This window comes from Bubalus kerabau, chromosome 6, assembly GCF_029407905.1.
Source record: "Bubalus kerabau isolate K-KA32 ecotype Philippines breed swamp buffalo chromosome 6, PCC_UOA_SB_1v2, whole genome shotgun sequence".
Lineage (NCBI taxonomy): Eukaryota > Metazoa > Chordata > Mammalia > Artiodactyla > Bovidae > Bubalus > Bubalus kerabau.
The window spans coordinates 54760008-54780990 of NC_073629.1; the positions used below are offsets into that span (position 1 = coordinate 54760008).

Sequence of the window (20983 nt, forward strand, 5' to 3'; positions counted from 1 at the left end):
ACGTGGCTGAAATTCCACCATAGAAAAGTGGTGGAATGTGTTAAGATTCACATTCTGCAATCCTAATTCAGTCATTCTGGACTGGCTTTTTCTAATTTCCTCTCACTCTGCTCCACACACCCATATTTGTGCTGTAGTCAAAGAATCTGGCATGACTTTGCTACCTCAGAAAGCGCATGAATTACTTTCAATTTCAGTTTAAACACATCACTATACTGGAAGAGAAGACTGACTTGCTCAGTCTTCTTTAGCTTTGATAAAGGAGAGACAAAGGGGTGGAAGGAGCAAGTAAGCAAAGAGTGAGAGGCAACTGGAACCATTCTTGGACTCCTGGTGTGTGGAACAGGTATGTCCATCTTTTATGTGCTATCTAAGATTGATTTTTGATTCAATGTGACAATTGAAGAAGGGCAGATTGCTTGTTGTCTGGAGTGCAGAGGTCTACAGCTGGCTTTATTTTGGGGAGCTACAGCTTCTCTGTTTGGATCAGTAGGGCTGCAAAGTGACAGGCACACTGTGTCTTCCTGGATGTACTGCTTCTAGAAAGAGCCCTTATGGGATTTTGCCTGTCTTGCTTTGTCAAGCTCTGTGGCTGGCATTTGAATTCAGAGAACAAGATTATTTCCTGCCAAGGCGGTTACAGGCAATTATAACTTAAAAAGATCATTTCTTTTCATCTTTATATCAGTCACACTTAAGAAAGCTTCACAGAGAGAGCTCTGAAAATTTATCTATGTACATTAAATTTAGTACCCACATAGCTGATATTTAATAATTAAAGATTTAAAATCTCATCAAAACTCTTTTGTTCTCTTCTCCTTTTCTCTCTCTCTCACTCCTCTCCCATCTGTTGTGTTTGTTGGTTTGCTTTTCATGGTTATGAAGTTGGAGCCGTTTGTAGCATTTAAAAAATCTATACCATCTAGGTTTAACAATACCTTTGGATAATTCTTCTGTAGATCAAATTTAGAAAACCAATCCTGAGTAGGACTGAACAGCTGCACTTTGTTAATTTGAAGTTCAGAATTTTGTAGCCCATTCACAGTAAGAAATCAGAGATCTACAGATCTGTGGGTTTTTCTTTGTTTGTTTGCTTTTTTGAGCAAAGAGAACAAAGAAGTAGTTTACTGAGGCAAAAGCAAAAAGACACACTCAGGGGAGAGTGTGGGGGCATCCCTGTAGGGTTGTTTGATTTCATCTTTTTTCTTATTTTTATCATTGAATGAATGGGGTATTTTTGATTAGAGGTAGAATATTCATTGAGGGAGGTGTGTGGGGGGGCTTCCTAAGTGGCTCAGTGGTAAAGAATCTGCCTTTTAAGCAAGAGATGCAGGAGATGTGGGTTTAATCACTGGGTTGGGAAGATCCTTGGAGGAGGAAATGGCAACCCACTCCAGTATTCTTGCCTGGGAAATCCCATGGACAGAGGAGTCTGGCAGTCTACAGTCCATGGAGTTGCAAAAGAGACACAACAGACAATGAGTGGATGAATGATTTATTGAGGGGAAGACAGAACTGGTTTTTATAAAGTTGTTTGCAGTGATTCATCTCACATCTTCCTACAGCTTCCTGTAATCTTCCCTTTAAGAAGGGAACTGGACAATTCTAGAAATTATAATGTAGCTATTAGAGGCTCCTGTTTTCCTTTGTATTCTTGATTCCCACACTGAAGAACTAGACAAAAGCAAATGGTGTAGGAGCAATGTATGAAATTGCTTGCTGCTTTTCTCTGATAAAAATTTTTTATTTGTAGACCTTATTTCTTAGTAACCTAGAGTTCACAGATTGTGTTCAAATGCAGAACCCAATGGACAAATCTGTTCAGTGCAATTTTTGTGGATAAATCTTCATCTAATTCAACAAACATGTTCTGAAATTCTATTTTGTGCTGTGTGCTATGCTTAGATATAAGCTTATAGTATCTAATTTTATTATTAAAACATCCACCATACTGGATCTCTAATTTTTCTCACATTACCCCTATAATTATCTTTAAAAACTTAAGTTTAACTAGGTGGGGCTCCTTGTTTAAGACTACATGAGTAGTAACTGATAGAGTGATTTTTTGTTTGTTTGGTTTTTGAAGTATCTTTTGATAGTATTAAATGTATCTAGAATGTTTGACCTGTAAATATAAAACAATATTTTAGATAATTGAATAAAATATCATGCTTATACATTCTGATAATGAAACATGCATAGATATTTTAGGGAACTTTTAGCATAATAGCAACCAAAAATATGCCAAGAGATCCATGGTATAATAGTGCTTTTAATATTTAATTTTCAAATCAAACTTTGCCTTGGAAAACAGTTACAAGGAAATCCCATTTCCTTTCCATCTAGATTTACCTAGTGGTCATCTTTTGCTTGGAGAAGGCAATGGCACCCCACTCCAGTACTCTTGCCTGGAAAATCCCATGGGTGGAGGAGCCTGGTGGGCTGCAGTCCATGGGGTCACTAAGAGTCGAACACCACTGAGTGACTTCACTTTCACTTTTCACTTTCATGCATTAGAGAAGGAAATGGCAACCCACTACAGTGTTCTTGCCTGGAGAATCTCAGGGACGGGGGAGCCTGGTGGGCTGCTGTCTGTGGGGTAGCACAGAGTTAGACATGACTGAAGCGACTTAGCAGCAGCAGTAGCAGCATCTTTTGCTACATTTACTTTATCTCTCTAAATATATTGGGTTGGTTAAAAAGTTGGTTCAGGTTTTTCTGTAAGATTCTAAAAAAAATAAATGGCCAATAAGAAGGGCTATTGTTAAAAGAAAAAAAAAAACAAAACCCAAACACAAATAACAAATATTGGAGATTTACAGTTCTCTAGTAATTATTGATGTTGGGCATTTATAAAATCAGTCACATTTCGAATTCTTTGTATACCAGTTTTGTTCCAAGGAAATCTTTCACTAAATTTGTCCTTGGTTTTGAGGTTTGGGATTAAGCTAAAGAGAAACAATAAAGTCTTTTTAGGCTTTTCTTTTATGCATCTTCCCTGGGCCTGTGTGTGCCTTTTCAAATTTCCCATATCTGTGCTGCTTTAAAATATCTTAGTTTTCCAGAGAGTCTCTCCTCAGGGCTTCTGATCATCTATTGTTTGCCTTTACCCTGAAAAGGAAAAATTCAGCTTCTCCTCTCAAATTTCTATCTTCCATATTTCACTTCTGGTCATCACTTAAGTGGGCATATAATCATACTAAGCAATTTTGACACACTAGTTTCTCAGAGTTAGTCCATACTCCACAGTCCACAGGTTAAGGGTTGAGTCCCTCAATTCAGACACAAATTGCAAGTCTAGATTGTCACTTGGGCTTCTAACTGGCTATACAGTGAAGGTTCCCACAATTTTCTCCTTAGGTTCAATAATTTGCTAGGATGGTTTACAGAAATCAGGAAAAATTGTTTACTTGCTAGGTTATTGATTTATTAAAAAAAAAAAAAAAGGATACAATCCAGGAAGAGCAAGAGAGAAGAAATGCATGAAAGTAAGAAAGGGGTAGGAGAAGGAAATGGCAACTCATTCCAGTGTTCTTGCCTGGAGAATCCCAGGGACAGAGGAGCCTGGTGGGATGCCATCTGTGGGGTCCCACAGAGTCAGACATGAATGAAGTGACTTAGCAGCAGCAGCCTCAAGAAAGGGGTATGGAGTTTCCATGTTCCCTCTGGACATGCTATCCTTTGGAAACCTCCATGTTTATCAAGCCAGAAGCTCTCTGAACCATTTTAGTTAGCTTTTTTTATTCCAGATTTTTAAATAGAACCCTCATTCAATAGCTATGGTTGATTAAATAATTGGTCACTGATGATTACTCAACTTTCAGCTCTTCTGTGATCCCCAGAGGTTGGGGAATGAGGCTGAATGTTCCAAGTCTTGAATAGCATGGTTGGTTCTTTTAAATATGAACTTAGCTGGGTTTGTGCTTTATGTGGGCTTCTCAGGTGGCTCAGTGGTACAGAATTGGCCTGCCAATGCAGAAGGTGCAGGAGACAGGGGGTTCAATCTCTGGGTTGGGAAGATCCCCTGGAGTAGGAAATGGCAATGTGTTCCAGTATTCTTGCCTGGAAAATTTCATGGACAGAGGAACCTGGTGGTCTACAGTTCATGGGGTCACAAAGAGTCAGACATGACTGAGCTACTGAACAGCATCACACATGTATTTTATGTATCATTGTTCATTGTTCTGTCGGTAGGTCACGTCTTACTCTTTAGAACCCCATGGAATGCAGCATGCCAGGCTTCCTTGTCCTTCACCATCTCCCAGAGTTTGCTCAAACTCGTATCCATTGAATCAGTGATGCCATCCAACCATCTCATCCTTTGTCATCCCCTTCTCCTCCTGCCTTCAGTCTTTCCCAGGATCAGGGTCTTTTGCAGTGAGTCAGCTCTTTGCATCAAGTGGCCAAAGTATTGGATCTTCAGCTTCAGCATTGGTCCTTCCAATGTATATTCAGGATTGATTTCCTTTAGGATTGGGGCTTGGTATGTTGTAGGCCTTCAGTGCATGGTAACAATAACTTGAATTTTATTATTATTATTCTTGAAGTAAAATTATAGATAGTGATAATAGTTTGTGTTTTATTAAAAACATCATAGAGATTTGAGGGAATGATGGAGGAAAACCTCTGTAGTATGCTAATTCTAGGTTACCCGTTGTCTCATGGAAAGTACAGAAGTCTTACTGAATTTGAAGTTGACAGATGCCTTGTATTACTCTGCCTGTAATCTTATTTCTACTAGAAAGCTCTTCTAGGTTACCATGGCATCTGGACCCAACATGATGAACCCCATTTGTCTGGTGGAAAATGACAATGAGATTCTGTCAGTGAACCAGGAAGCTCTACAGATTCTTGAGAAGATTTCTCAGCCAGTGGTGGTGGTGGCCATTGTAGGACTGTATCGTACAGGCAAATCCTACTTGATGAACCGTCTTGCAGGACAGAACCGTGGTGAGTGTTGTACTTGGTTAGAGTCCAGTTGTTTGATTCTAGCTGACATCTTAGATTCTTAGTTTTCTTCCTTGATCATGTGAAGGGAGAAACAAATTCCTCTGAATAAGCCAATCTTCCACTTCTAATTCTCACCACTAAATCACTACCTTATTGTGATCTATTATCATGTTCTCTGTTTTATTCCTGTAAAGCAAAATCTCTTCAACATATGCAAAAATCCTACCTTATCCAACCTGATTAAATACTGTGCTCTTGCAGTTGTCTTCTCACTTTCAAAGCATTTTGTTTTTTATTGAATATTCTCAAGAACATATAAAGATATTTCATTATCTATCATCTTAAAAATTCTTCCTGGATTTCATATCCTATTGTGGCTAAAACCTCTCAAACTCTCCCACTTTTTAAAAAATAATTTTTTTCTGGAAAAAATACAATCTCAATTTCTTTTCTTTTTTTTTTTTTTTTTTTTTTACTTTTTTTCCATGCCCATATCTCACTGTAATACACTTCTCCACTTTTGAAACTCACCATTCTTTCAAAATGCTCTTGTTTCAGTTAGCCATAACCTCTGTTTTAACTGATTCATGGATGCTTCTTTGTCTCCATGCTGAACCCTTGCCTGGTATCATTATTGCAATTAATATCCCCTTCTCCTTGAAACAGAGAACACACAAAGTAGGGCATTCTTGTTGAGGTAGAGACAGCACCATCATATGTACTAAGGTACTCGCATTCTAGTAAGTCTGACTTTGTAATCCCTTGGTGGCTTAGATTATCTGCTGTGATTGAATATTGCTTTCTCCCCTCCCTTTGCAGGTTTCCCTCTGGGCTCCACAGTGCAGTCTGAAACCAAGGGCATCTGGATGTGGTGTTTGCCCCACCCCTCCAAGGAGAACCACACCCTGGTCCTTCTGGACACCGAGGGCTTGGGGGATGTGGAAAAGGTGAGGTGGAAGGTCACAGATAAATCCTTTTTATTCTGGGTTTTCTCCTTATTGCTTGATGATCATAGAACTTTAGCTGCTGTAGTCCATTTGTAAAATCCAGAAGTCAACTATAGTAAATGAGGCAAACTATGATTTGTTTGAATCCCACTTCTAGGAAAAGTTATTAGATATATATTAAATAAAATGTTTTATTTCTTGGCACTGCATGGATGACTTGATTTCTTTTAATAAATAATTATTAAACAGCTGAATTCTAGGCCTTTGGACTTAAGAAGGTAGATTGTGTTGGTGGTTTAGTTGCTAAGCTGTATCTGACTCTTGTGACCCCAAAGACTGTAGCCCACCAGGCTCCTCTGTCCGTGGGATTTCCCAGGCAAGAATACTGGAGTGCATTGCCATTTCCTTCTCCAGGGGATCTTCCCTGACCCAGGGATTAAACCCGAGTCTCCTGCATTACAGGTGGATTCTTTACCAACTGAGCCACCAGGGAGGCCCAAATAAGGTAGATATCAGTGACCAAAGTAAATGTCTTGTTCTCAAAGACCACACATGTGCAGTCAGATTTAATAAAGGGTGATTGGTAAAGAAGCAGGTTGGAGAGAGGAGGAAGCTGAACTACATTGCAATCACCAACCCCTGTCAATTTCCTGGGAGCTCTGGGCAAGAATGGTCCTTTTGAGTTGCTCTGACTTGGAACAACGGTGCTAGTAAATTATTGAAAAGTTACTTTGGGAGCCTTTCTAATTAACAGGGCTAACACTTAAAGACTCTTTCACTGGCAATCCCAACAGCTAGGGGAATAAGTCCTTCAGTCTTGAAAGGTGATCCAGGCAGGACTTGACAGTTTCCATCACTTACAGTTAAGTTATAAAGGTGCGTTGGTAAAAAAGAGGAGAAACATCAACCTGGGAGAGAGGAAGGATTTTTGATTCATCTTCTTAGCTATCAGACGAAGAGTGTATTTAAAGGTTGGAGTTAAGAGATGGGTTTACATTTTCTATGATGAAATTCATCAACTGCTCACAGAACATTTTAGAAAGCTGTGAGATACCTCTAGATGTGGTGGTTCTATAAGACATATGTTTGTCCTACAAGAAACATTTTAAGATGGATTTTTTGATATTTTAGCTTTCTACTAATGGGTGAAAGAAGTTACATTTCTTTGTTTCATTAACTTTAGACTTATTTGGAAATAGTACCTAAATTTCTATAGCCTTTGATATTTCTCCCCAAAGGAGAATTAGAAATTCTGTTTTTATCTTGAAAGTCATATATCAAACAATGATATAGTCTTGTTGTTGAAATAATTGATTGTTTTCCATAAATGCCACTTCTTCTTCTAATTGATTATTTTCTAAGACTGAGTTTTGGGGAAATAAAGTAATGAATAGACTATTTCCCCCTAAATTCCCATATAGAATTGTCTTGACATAAATCAGTTTTTCCATTTGCTCTAGGCAGCAGCTTTACACACTCTTTACAGCAGAAATAATATATAGATTTATGCTACTATTTAGAAAATGCTATGATTTATACAAACAAATTGGTCTGGCCTTTAAGGCCCTTCATCAGGTTGCACTAGAGCTTCAAATTCACTTCTCCACTCACCTTCTGCTCCAGTCAAATGAAATAACTCTGTTTTAATTATAAGACCCCAGTATTCTCCCATCTCTGATTTTGCCTCTGTGAGTGCTTCTGTCTATGGGATCACCTTCATTTCTTGAAGTCCACATTTTACCAATTCTTTAATACTCAGTTCAAGACTTCAAGGAAGCTTTCGTGTCACGTTCTTTCTCCAACTTTCATAGCTTGGTTCTTCCTTTACAGACATAAATTTTAATTTAATGTTATAGCTATAAGTTTCTCTGCTTATATACATTACTAACATGTCAGCTTTCTATAGGTACTGTCATCTTTGCTGCATTTATTGTTATGGATGTTTGTCACTTATTTGAAATAGGTGTCCTGAAAGGAATAATTGTCATTTTTAACATTGCTTTTTGAAATCTAAGAACAGTGGGAGAGTATTAACTTTTGTAGATATTTATTGATTTAATATAATTTAAAAGCCCAGTTATGCCAACTCTGGTCTATTTTATATGAGCTATGATGAATAAATACATGTGGAACGAAGAAGTACTAAGACTCATCATGAATACATAGTTACATACCAAGTACTGTACTAGTTTTTATGTATATGTTATTTTCCTTCATCCATTGAGGGAAAAGAAAGTCTTATGAAGATTAGAATCACTTTATACATGAAAAAATCACAAACATAAAAAATGTCTTTGTAATTGTCAAAGCTGATATCTGTATTTGCGTCTGTCTTCAAATAGTGTCTATGCATGGTGAGTGTGTTAACTGAAATAATACATGAAAGCATGATAGAATCAATGGATGAATCAATTTTTAATTTAGGAGTAAAATCCTAAACCACTTGTTTAAATGTGATTTCTAGGGTGACCCTAAGAATGACTCGTGGATCTTTGCCCTGGCTGTGCTTCTATGTAGCACCTTTGTCTACAATAGCACAAGCACCATCAACCACCAGGCCCTGGAACAGCTGTAGTATCCTTCCAGAAACTGAACCTCCAAGTTTCACCAAGTTTGATGAAAATGATAGAGTCATTTCTCCTTCCCTATCATTTAGTTGCTTTTGGTGGAGCAGAGGGGACCCAGGGCCAAAGAGAGTGATGATAATACTTTTTAATTAGGGAAATGTAGGACTTGTGTGGAGGCTGTTACTTTTCTTTAACCAAGTCCTAGCTATGTGACAGAGCTCACAGAACTTATCCAGGCCAAGTCCTCTCCAAGACCTGATGGAGTAGAAGATTCCACAGAGTTTGTGAGTTTCTTTCCAGACTTTATCTGGGCTGTTCGGGATTTCACCCTGGAGCTGAAGTTAAACGGTCACCCTATCACAGAAGATCAGTACCTGGAGAATGCCTTGAAGCTGATTCCAGGTATTAGAGCATGACCCGGGCAGTGGATGGTCTAATGGAGGGTGGGATTTACTAAACACTGTCTATCATCTCTGGGGTTGTGTTGCCCTAATGGTTCGGGAGCGAGCAACAAGAATGAAGACAGAACATGAAATCTGGTGCAATGTGTCAGGGGACATGCAGCCTGTATGGGACTGAGGTGCAGAGTCCACTCTGAGTCCAACTTTTATTCTTAATTGCAGACTACAAGACTATTTTTTATGTTATCTTTCCCAAGACACTACGCTGACATAGTCCAGATCTCCTTGTTTTTATGCCAGGTCGTTCCCTTTTGGCCTTGTCTCAACAATCAGCAAGTGTATAGGCAGCGTTCATGCTTGACGTGGACCTGGTGTTCCAAGGTCCATGCTTTCATGATCCCAGTCATACTCCCTTCTGGGTCTGGCCTTGGGGTTTGTAACAAGGAGATTATTCTTAAGAAAAACATGAAAGATAATCATTAACACAGTTTCTTAATATATGCTGTTTTTCCAGGTGCTATTTCTGTGGAATTTCTCAAGGCTGTGAAAGTACATTATAGGAATTCCCACTACATCTCCCACTGTTTGTTTTTGCAGGAGTAGATATGCTATCTGAGCAACTGCCTTTTTCATCAGTTCTCGGATGGTTTTTCTCATGTATCTGAGGACTAGACACAAAACAGTTAAAAATTTACATCCTGATATTATTGTACCAAGCAATCCTCCTCCTAAAGTTTTAATCCACATATGGGGTTAAGTTAATGTAAGCTTTCCTCAATTTCTTCAAAAAAATCAGTTTCTGGGAGTAATTGTAAGTGATCATTTTGCATATTAGAAATAGTAGCCTGTAACCGGGAAATATCTAAGGATAGATTATTATGAATGTGTCCTCTCAAATGTTCAGATAATTGGTCCAAAGTATATGCACTTTGATTATACTTATGAGGTATGACACAAAATGAAGAGATATGCCAATCACACTTAAGATGAGTTTGTAACTTAAAATTTTGTACTTTGTCCCCTAGTAGGAGAGCTGCATTTTCTAAAGCAATCAGTTGTTCATTAATTTCTTGGTCTATGTGGGTTTGACTTCCCCAGGCAGAACTTGCATTTTGGTGCCACTGCTGTACAAATGTAGTCGTTTATATAGTTTGATGCAGTGCCAGCCAGGCTATTACTGCTGTCATGGCTATGGTGATAATTCCCATAATTGCTGCCATAAGGAGTCCAATAAACATTTTGGAATGTTGTAGTACTTTCTTTATAACTTTTCTTTCTTTTTTTTTTTTAATTTTATTTTATTTCTAACCTGAAACACTGTACTAGTTTTGCCAAACATCAAAACGAATCCGCCACAGGTATACATGTGTTCCCCATCCTGAACCCTCCTTCCTCCTCCCTCCCCACACCATCCCTCTGGGTCGTCCCAGTGCACCAGCCCCAAGCATCCAGTATCGTGCATTGAACCTGGATTGGCAACTCGTTTCATACATGATATTACACATGTTTCAATGCCATTCTCCCAAATCTTCCCACCCTCTCCCTCTCCAATAGAGTCCATAAGACTGTTCTATACATCAGTGTCTCTTTTGCTGTCTCGTACACAGGGTTATTGTTACTATCTTTCTAAATTCCATATATATGCATTAGTATACTGTATTGGTGTTTTCTTTCTGGCTTACTTCACTCTGTATAATAGGCTCAAGTTTCATCCACCTCATTAGAACTGATTCAAATGTGTTCTTTTTAATGGCTGAGTAGTACTCCATTGTGTATATGTACCACAGCTTTCTTATCCATTCATCTGCTGATGGGCATCTAGGTTGCTTCCATGTCCTGGCTATTATAAACAGTGCTGCGATGAACATTGGGGTACACGTGTCTCTTTCCCTTCTGGTTTCCTCAGTGTGTATGCCCAGCAGTGGGATTGCTGGATCATAAGGCAGTTCTATTTTCAGTTTTTTAAGGAATCTCCACACTGTTCTCCATAGTGGCTGTACTAGTTTGCATTCCCACCAACAGTGTAAGAGGGTTCCTTTTTCTCCACACCCTCTCCAGCATTTATTACTTGTAGACTTTTGGATCGCAGCCATTCTGACTGGTGTGAAATGATACCTCATAGTGGTTTTGATTTGCATTTCTCTGATAATGAGTGATGTTGAGCATCTTTTCATGTGTTTGTGAGCCATCTGTATGTCTTCTTTGGAGAAATGTCTATTTAGTTCTTTGGCCCATTTTTTGATTGGGTCATTTATTTTTCTGGAGTTGAGCTGCAGGAGTTGCTTGTATATTTTTGAGATTAGTTGTTTGTCAGTTGCTTCATTTGCTATTATTTTCTCCCATTCTGAAGGCTGCCTTTTCACCTTGCTAATAGTTTCCTTTGATGTGCAGAAGCTTTTAAGTTTAACTAGGTCCCATTTGTTTATTTTTGCTTTTATTTCCAATATTCTGGGAGGTGGGTCATAGAGGATCCTGCTGTGATGTATGTCGGAGAGTGTTTTGCCTATGTTCTCCTCTAGGAGTTTTATAGTTTCTGGTCTTATGCTTAGATCTTTAATCCATTTTGAGTTTATTTTCATGTATGGTGTTAGAAAGTGTTCTAGTTTCATTCTTTTACAAGTGGTTGACCAGATTTCCCAGCACCACTTGTTAAAGAGATTGTCTTTAATCCATTGTATATTCTTGCCTCCTTTGTCAAAGATAAGGTGTCCATATGTGTGTGGATTTATCTCTGGGCTTTCTATTTTGTTCCATTGATCTATATTTCTGTCTTTGTGCCAGTACCATACTGTCTTGATAACTGTGGCTTTGTAGTAGAGCCTGAAGTCAGGTAGGTTGATTCCTCCAGTTCCCTTCTTCTTTCTCAAGATAGCTTTGGCTATTCGAGGTTTTTTGTATTTCCATACAAATTGTGAAATTATTTGTTCTAGCTCTGTGAAGAATACCATTGGTAGCTTGATAGGATTGCATTGAATCTATAAATTGCTTTGGGTAGTATACTCGTTTGCACTATATTGATTCTTCCAATCCATGAACATGGTATATTTCTCCATCTATTAGTGTCCTCTTTGATTTCTTTCACCAGTGTTTTATAGTTTTCTATAAATAGGTCTTTAGTTTCTTTAGGTAGATATATCCCTAAGTATTTTATTCTTTCTGTTGCAATGGTGAATGGAATTGTTTCCTTAATTTCTCTTTCTATTTTCTCATTATTAGTGTATAGGAATGCAAGGGATTTCTGTGTGTTGATTTTATATCCTGCAACTTTACTATAGTCATTGATTAGTTCTAGTAATTTTCTGGTGGAGTCTTTAGGGTTTTCTATGTAGAGGATCATGTCATCTGCAAATAGTGAGAGTTTTACTTCTTCTTTTCCAATTTGGATTCCTTTTATTTCTTTTTCTGCTCTGATTGCTGTGGCCAAGACTTCCAAAACTATGTTGAATAGTAATGGTGAAAGTGGGCACCCTTGTCTTGTCCTGACTTTAGAGGAAACGCTTTCAATTTTTCACCATTGAGGATAATGTTTGCTGTGGGTTTGTCATCTATAGCTTTTATTATGTTGAGGTATGTTCCTTCTATTCCTGCTTTCTGGAGAGTTTTTATCATAAATGGATGTTGAATTTTGTCAAAGGCTTTCTCTGCATCTATTGAGATAATCATATGATTTTTATTTTTCAATTTGTTAATGTGGTGTATTACATTGATTGATTTGTGGATATTGAAGAATCCTTGCATCCCTGGGATAAAGCCCACTTGGTCATGGTGCATGATCTTTTTAATGTGTTGTTGGATTCTGATTGCTAGAATTTAGTTAAGGATTTTTGCATCTATGTTCATCAGTGATATTGGCCTGTAGTTTTCTTTTTTTGTGTGGCATCTTTGTCAGGTTTTGGTATTAGGGTGATGGTGGCCTCATAGAATGAGTTTGGAAGTTTACCTTCCTCTGCAATTTTCTGGAAGAGTTTGAGCAGGATAGGTGTTAGCTCCTCTCTAAATTTTTGGTAGAATTCAGCTGTGAAGCCGTCTGGACCTGGTCTTTTGTTTGCTGGAAGATTTTTGATTACAGTTTCAATTTCTGTGCTTGTGATGGGTCTGTTAAGATTTTCTATTTCTTCCTGGTCGAGTTTTGGAAAGTTGTACTTTTCTAAGAATTTGTAATTGTTGATAGTAGTCTCTTATGATCCTTTGTATTTCTGTGTTGTCTGTTGTGATCTCTCCATTTTCATTTCTAATTTTATTGATTTGATTTTTCTCCCTTTGTTTCTTGATGAGTCTGGCTAATGGTTTGTTAATTTTATTTATCCTTTCAAAGAACCAGCTTTTGGCTTTGTTGATTTTTGCTATGGTCTCTTTTGTTTCTTTTGCATTTATTTCTGCTCTAATTTTTAAGATTTCTTTCCTTCTACTAACCCTGGGGATCTTCATTTCTTCCTTTTCTAGTTGCTTTAGGTGTAGAGTTAGGTTATTTATTTGACTTTTTTCTTGTTTCTTGAGGTGTGCCTTATTGCTATGAACTTTCCCCTTAGGACTGCTTTTACCGTGTCCCACAGGTTTTGGGTTGTTGTGTTTTCATTTTCATTCATTTCTATGCGTATTTTGATTTCTTTTTTGATTTCTTCTGTGATTTGTTGGTTATTCAGCAGCGTGTTGTTCAGCCTCCATATGTTGGAATTTTTAATAGTTTTTCTCCTGTAATTGAGATCTAATCTTACTGCATTGTGGTCAGAAAAGATGCTTGGAATGATTTCTATTTTTTTGAATTTACCAAGGCTAGCTTTATGGCCCAGGATGTGATCTATCCTGGAGAAGGTTCCATGTGCGCTTGAGAAGAAGGTGAAATTCATTGTTTTGGGATGAAATGTCCTATAGATATCAATTAGGTCTAACTGGTCTATTGTATCGTTTATTTATTTATTTAAAAAAAAATTTTTTTTTTTCTCAGTAGTTTTTCTTCTTCTTTTTTTTAAATTTTATTTTATTTTTAAACTTTACAAAATTGTATTAGTTTTGCTAAATATCAAAATGAATCCGCCACAGGTATACATATGTTCCCCATCCTGAACCCTCCTCCCTCCTCCCTCCCCATTCCATCCCTCTGGGTCGTCCCAGTGCACCAGCCCCAAGCATCCAGTATCGTGCATCGAACCTGGACTGGCAACTCGTTTCATACATGATATTTTACATGTTTCAATGCCATTCTCCCAAATCTTCCCACCCTCTCCCTCTCTCACAGAGTCCATAAGACTGTTCTATTGTATCGTTTAAAGTTTGTGTTTCCTTGTTAATTTTCTGTTTAGTTGATCTATCCATAGGTGTGAGTGGGGTATTAAAGTCTCCCAGTATTATTGTGTTATTGTTAATTTCTCCTTTCATACTTGTTAGCATTTGTCTTACATACTGCGGTGCTCCCGTGTTGGGTGCATATATATTTATAATTGTTATATCTTCTTCTTGGATTGATCCTTTGATCATTATGTAGTGACCTTCTTTGTCTCTTTTCACAGTCTTTGTTTTAAAGTCTATTTTATCTGATATGAGTATTGCTACTCCTGCTTTCTTTTGGTCCCTATTTGCATGGAAAATCTTTTTCCAGCCCTTCACTTTCAGTCTGTATGTGTCCCCCATTTTGAGGTGGGTTTCTTGTAGACAACATATGTAGGGGTCTTGTTTTTGTATCCATTCAGCCAGTCTTTGTCTTTTGGTTGGGGCATTCAACCCATTTACATTTAAGGTAATTACTGATAAGTATGATCCCGTTGCCATTTACTTTATTGTTTTGGGTTCGAATTTATACACCGTTTTTGTGTTTCCTGTCTAGAGAATCTCCTTTAGCATTTGTTGGAGAGCTGGTTTGGTGGTGCAGAATTCCCTCAGCTTTTGCTTGTCTGAAAAACTTTTGATTTCTCCTTCATACTTGAATGAGATCCTTGCTGGGTACAATAATCTGGGCTGTAGGTTATTTTCTTTCATCATTTTAAGTATGTCTTGCCATTCCCTCCTGGCTTGAAGAGTTTCTATTGAAAGATCAGCTGTTATCCTTATGGGAATTCCCTTACGTGTTATTTGTTGTTTTTCCCTTGCTGCTTTTAATATTTGTTCTTTGTGTTTGATCTTTGTTAATTTGATGAATATGTGTCTTGGGGTGTTCCACCTTGGGTTTATCCTGTTTGGGACTCTCTGGGTTTCTTGGACTTGGGTGATTATTTCCTTCCCCATTTTAGGGAAGTTTTCAACTATTATCTCCTCAAGTATTTTCTCATGGTCTTTCTTTTTGTCTTCTTCTTCTGGGACCCCTATGATTTGAATGTTGTAGCGTTTAATGTTGTCCTGGCGGTCTCTGAGATTGTCCTCATTTCTTTTAATTCGCTTTTCTTTTATCCTCTCTGATTCATTTATTTCTACCATTCTATCTTCTAATTCACTAATCCTATCTTCTGCCTCTGTTATTCTACTATTTGTTGCCTCCAGAGTGTTTTTAATTTCATTTATTGCATTATTCATTATGTATTGACTCTTTTTTATTTCTTCTAGGTCCTTGTTAAACCTTTCTTGCATCTTCTCAATCCTTGCCTCCAGGGTGTTTACCTGTGATTCCATTTTAATTTCAAGATTTTGGATCAATTTCACTATCATTATTCAGAATTCTTTATCAGGTAGATTCCCTATCTCTTCCTCTTTTGTTTGGTTTGGTGGGCATTTATCCTGTTCCTTTACCTGCTGGGTATTCCTCTGTCTCTTCATCTTGTTTAAATTGCTGAGTTTGGGGTGTCCTTTCTGTATTCTGGCAGTTTGTGGAGTTCTCTTTACTGTGGCGTTTCCTCACTGTGTGTGGGTTTGTACAGGTGGCTTGTCAAGGTTTTCTGGCTAGGGAAGCTTGTGTCGGTGTTCTGGTGGGTGGAGCTGGATTTCTTCTCTCTGTAGTGCAATGAAATGCCCAGTAATGAGTTATGAGACGTCTATGGTTTTGGGGTGACATTGGGCAGCCTGTATCTTGAAGCTCCAGGCTGTGTTCCTTTGTTGCTGGAGAATTTGCTTGGTATGTCTTGCCCTGGAACTTGTTGGCCCTTGTGTGGTGCTTGGTTTCAGTGTCGGTATGGAGGCGTTTGATGAGCTCCTGTCAATTAATGTTCCTTGGAGTCAGGAGTTCCCTGGAGTCAGGGTTTGGACTTAAGCCTCCTGCTTCCAGTTATCGGTCTTATTTTTACAGTTGTTTCAAAGCTTCTCCTTCTATACAGCACCATTGATAAAACATCTACATTAAAGATGAAAAGTTTCTCTACTGTGAGGGTCACTCAGAGAGGTTCACAGTGTTACATGGAGAAGAGAAGAGGGAGGAGGGAGTTAGAGGTGACCCAAATGAGATGAGGTGGAATCAATAGTGGAGAGAGTGGGCTAGCCAGTAGTCACTTCCTTATGTGTACTCCACAACTAGACCACTCAGAGATGTTCATGGAGTTATACAGAGAAGAGAAAAAGGAGGCAGGAGACAGAGGTGGCCAGAAGGATAAAAGGGGGGAATGAAAAGGAGGGTGACAGATCCAGCCAGTAATCAGTTCCCTAAGTGTTCTCCACCGTCTGGAACACACAGAAATTCACAGCGTTGGGTAGAGTAGAGAGGGGTTAGGGAGGAGACACAGGCGACCTGGTGGAGAAAAAGGAGAGTCCAAAGGGAGAGAGAGTAGTCAAGCCAGTAATCTCGCTCCCTAGTGAAAAATGGGTCCTGAAGATTGGGTTATTAAAGGTACAAAACTGGTAACAAATACATAAAAGCAAAAATTAAAAATCTAGAGTAGAGTTTGGAATTTCAAAAATACGATGTTAAAGAAAAGAAGAAGGAAAAGAAAGAGAGAAATAACGAACAAAGAAAACGAACAAGGTCATGAAAATTATAAAGAAAATACAGGTACAAAATTGATAGCTAATACCAAAAAGCAAAAATTAAAAATCTAGAGTTTGGAATTTCAAAAATACAATGTTAAAAAAAAAGAAGAAGAAAAATAAAGAGAGAAAACAAACAAACAAAAACAAACAATGTTGCAAAAATTATAAAGAAAATACAGGTACAAAATTGATATCAAATACCAAAAAGCATAAATTAAAAATCTAGAGTAGAGTTTGGAATTTCAGATATACAATGTTATATAAAAGAAGAAGAGAAAGAAACAGAGAAAAAAAAAGTCACAGAAATTATTAAAAAAACTATAGGTACAAAATTGATAACATATACCAAAAAGCTAAAATTAAAAATCTAGAGTAGAGTTTGGAATTTCAAAAATACAATGTTAAAGAAAAGAAAAAAAAAAAAACAAGGTCAAAAAATTATAAAATATATATATATGAAGTTTGCTGAAGAAGAAAAAAAAAGGGTCTTTTTTTTTTTGCAAAGTAATAGGTTATAAAAGTGAAAATTATAGGAATAATAGAGGACTTAAAATTAAAAAAAAATTTTAAAAAAAAAGAAAGAATGATCGTAAAAATAGTAAAAATATATCTAGGACTTTCTCTGGTTTTGTTGTGAGTATTGTGGGTTCAGTTCATTTTTGGCTAGTTCCTTGGTCCGACTTATATTTCTCAAGATCTGTAGGCCCCTTCCTATGTAGTCCGTAGTAACCACAGGGTTTTAATCTATTGCCTGTAGCTTCCAAGGCGTTTCCCTCTGTTATAGCTTCTTCTGTTTGCTGGTCTCTTCAGTGTCTGTTTTCTGCCCTGACACAAAGGGGACGGTGGAGGACACTTTTTTTTTTTTTAGGCTCACTTGTTCAGTCGCGCTGTGGGGAGGGAGGGAGGGATGCTGCAAACAAATAACACTGGTATGCGCTCGCAGTGCCTCAGCCACACTGGGTCTGCCCCCAGTCACGGCACGTGTAGCCTCCCTGCCCACACTGCTCAGGCTCTAGATTGTTCCGCCAGGAACAATCCGAGGCCGGCCCTGGGCTGCCTGCACTTCTCAGGTCCAAGCCGCTCAGGTTCAGGCACTCAGGTAGTCCTCAGAGGCGCAGACTCAGTTGGGCCTGCGTTTTGTGCTCTTCCCAGGTCCGAGCAGCTCAGGTGATGAGGTGTTTGGCGAGTGCCAATGCTGCGACTTATCGCCTCCCCGCCACTTGGTTATCTGGGTGTAAAACCGGCACACCTTCTCAGGCAGATGTTGACCGTAAAGACCCCCAAGAAGTTTTAGTTAGCAAAGAAGCCTGCTTACAGTTTTATAGATAATGTCTCTCTGGGGCTGCGATTGCCCCCTTCCAGCTCTGGCTGCCTGTCACCGGAGAGGGAAGGTCTGCAGCCGGCTATCTCTGTTCAGTCCTTTGTTCCGTGCACAGACCTGGCAGTGTCTTAGGTTAGGCCTGGCTTTTCGCGTGGTAGATATCCCACAGTCTGGTTTGCTAGCCCAAATTATTTCGCTCAGATAGCGCTCAGGGTATTCACGCCAGATTCTTACTCTAAGCGATGCAGCCCGTGCCGCGCCTCCCTGCCCAGCCCCCGCTTGCTAATGGCGTGTGCAGGCATCTGCGCTGCTTCTCCGCTGGGGGAGTTACCATAGGGCTCGCAATCTGTGAGTTTTAATTGTTTATTTATTTTTTCTCCCTGTTATGTTGCCCTCTGTGCTTCCAAATCTCGGCACAGATTCGGCAGTGAGAAGGTTTCCTAGTGTTTGGAAACTTCTCTCTTTTTAAGACTCCCTTCCCGGGACGGAACTCCGTCCCTCCCTCTTTTGTCTCTTTTTTTGTCTTTTATATTTTTTCCTACCTCCTTTCGAAGAGTTGGGTTGCTTTTCTGGGTGCCTGATGTCCTCCTGCCGGCATTCAGAAGTTGTTTTGTGGAATTTACTCGGCGTTTAAATGCTCTTTTGATGAATTTGTGGGGGAGAAAGTGTTCTCCCCGTCCTACTCCTCCGCCATCTTGGCTCCTCCCTCCTCTTTATAACTTTTAAAAGAGGATGTGTTTCAGAAGAGCCTCCCCAAGGTCTGGTTTGATTTACTGGAAGCCATATTCCCCATCTCCTTCTTCATATAACAAATGCACTCATTAGAATTATAAAGTGAAGAATTTAAGCAAGTATATAATTTTCAATCCTGGCAAGAAAATTCTTGTACACTTTCATTGATAGAAATTGTTCTTTTCAAGAGTACATAAGGATCTCTCACAAAAGCCTGAATATAAAATGTCCAGTTTGGACTGGTATTAAATGTCAAGAAATAACATCCATCCCAAATTTGGAATTTTTTAAGACTTAAAGCCAATTTTCAAATCTCTCCTTGCCCTATTCCTTGATCCAATTGTGGGAAGGGGGGAGACATGCCACTACCATGCCATATAATTGGATGATCTAAATGAGTGGTAATATTAGTATGGTGAAAGACTTTATGCAGCTTCCAACACAGCCTTTTGTGAGAATTGCAGGACTGATTTTGATGAGAGCAATTAGAGACTGCCTACCCCTTAGGGGACCAGTCCCATACAATTCCATAGGAACCATTAATCAAAATTACTCCCTCAGTTCCACAACAATTATCCCACTGAATATGATCTTGTTTTTCAGTCCATAGCTTGAGATGCTCCCATAAAGGTCTGTCTGATTTGGTGTCATTGTAGGGTTCTGAGTTGTTATAAGCAAAACTCAGACCAGAGAGAAGATATAGCTAAATCTTAGTATAGTTGCTATTTAAAGAATTGGTGGACAGCCAGGCTTGCACAGATAATTTAAGACATCCTGTAGCTGGTCCTACACAAATTGTCCAGGATTCATACCCATAAACAACACTGAAAGGAGTCCCTTCCTCTTGTTTAAAAAAGAGGAAGATGTGTATCTTCAGGTCCTGGTATCCAGGAAGAATCATTAACATAAATGGGGATCATAGAATCCCCCCAGTCAACAGGTTTTTGTAATGGGGGGTTAGGTATACATGCCCAATAAGTATAATTTTTAGAGTCAGCTGTTGCTAGGGGTATGTATACTCACTGCGGTGGTGATAAGAGCAAACATGGCAACGCCCGGGTTGTTAGGAGTGACAGCTTTCTCTTCATTTTCTAAGATCTCCTCTGATTTCTGTGTTCATCTTTTAATTTGTCCCCAAGTGGGGATCTTGTTCTGATGTGTCGACAGGAGGGCAATCGTTATCTTTGTTTGTTTCAGACTCATGCTTTTTAAACTCATTACTGGGGTCTCTACATCCCATTGAAGCATCTCTTCTGTGGGAGTTTGCTCATGATATGGTTTCAGATGATGCGACGGAATCCAAACGGGTGTTTCTGAATCACTAGTGAAACACAAGCGAAACCCCTTCCCCAGGTTATCAGATTCCCCCTATGCATGAGTGTGTTTCTGGATCATACCACCAAACAGGTGGTTTGGGGTGAATTTCTTTTTGTTCCTTTATAAAATGCTGTTCTGCTGCGGTGAAATCATTATCTTGATGCAAAAAATTTAAAGTAAATAATGCTTTATATAATTTTTGCTGTGGTGGAAGTGACATTCCATCTCCCCCTTTCTGTTTTTGTAACATTTCTTTAAGAATCTGTTAGCTTGTTCTACAATAGTTTGTCTGTGGGGATTATAGGGAATTCCTGTATGATGTTTTCATAGACCAAGCCTTAAAAAATCCCTAAAAGCAGAACTAGTGTAAGCTGGGCCATTGTCTGTTTTTATATTTTCTGGGAGGCCCATAGTAGCAAAGCAGCTATGCAAATGTGAAATAACATGTCTTGTAGATTCTCTAGCGCAAGCAGTTGCCCAGATAAATTTAGAGTTAATATCAACTGTGACATGTACATAAGCAAGCTTTCCAAAGGACAGAAGGTGAGTTACGTCCATCTGCCAGATCTGATTTGGCCTCAGGCCACGAGGATTAATTCCCCCAGTTTCTGTTATTGCAACCATCTGACATGTAGGACAAGTGCTCACAATCTGTTTAGCTTGAGCCCAAGTGATGTGAAACTTGGTTTTTAAATATTTTGAATTACAATGTGTCAGGTCATGAAAGGCTGATGCCTCTGTAAAGGCTGGAAATAAAAGGGCATCGGCTTGAGTATTTCCTTCTGTTAAAGGCCCTGGTAAAATAGTATGAGCCCGAATATGAGTAATGTAGAATGGAAACTGTCAGTGTCTAATCACCTGTTG

The 20983-nt window shown here is 38.7% G+C and overlaps 1 protein-coding gene across 1 annotated transcript in view; it reads left to right on the forward strand.

Moving 5' to 3' along the window:
• The first annotated feature begins 210 nt into the window (after window positions 1-210).
• The window catches only part of LOC129655161 (guanylate-binding protein 6-like), a 36256-nt gene continuing 15483 nt past the window's right edge, over window positions 211-20983 (forward strand). The window contains exons 1-5 of the mRNA XM_055585239.1: window positions 211-346; window positions 4742-4950; window positions 5770-5897; window positions 8362-8471; window positions 8670-8866. Of these exons, the coding sequence (XP_055441214.1) occupies window positions 4761-4950; window positions 5770-5897; window positions 8362-8471; window positions 8670-8866 (625 nt within the window). The 5' untranslated portion in view covers window positions 211-346; window positions 4742-4760. The remainder of the gene's footprint in view (window positions 347-4741; window positions 4951-5769; window positions 5898-8361; window positions 8472-8669; window positions 8867-20983) is intronic.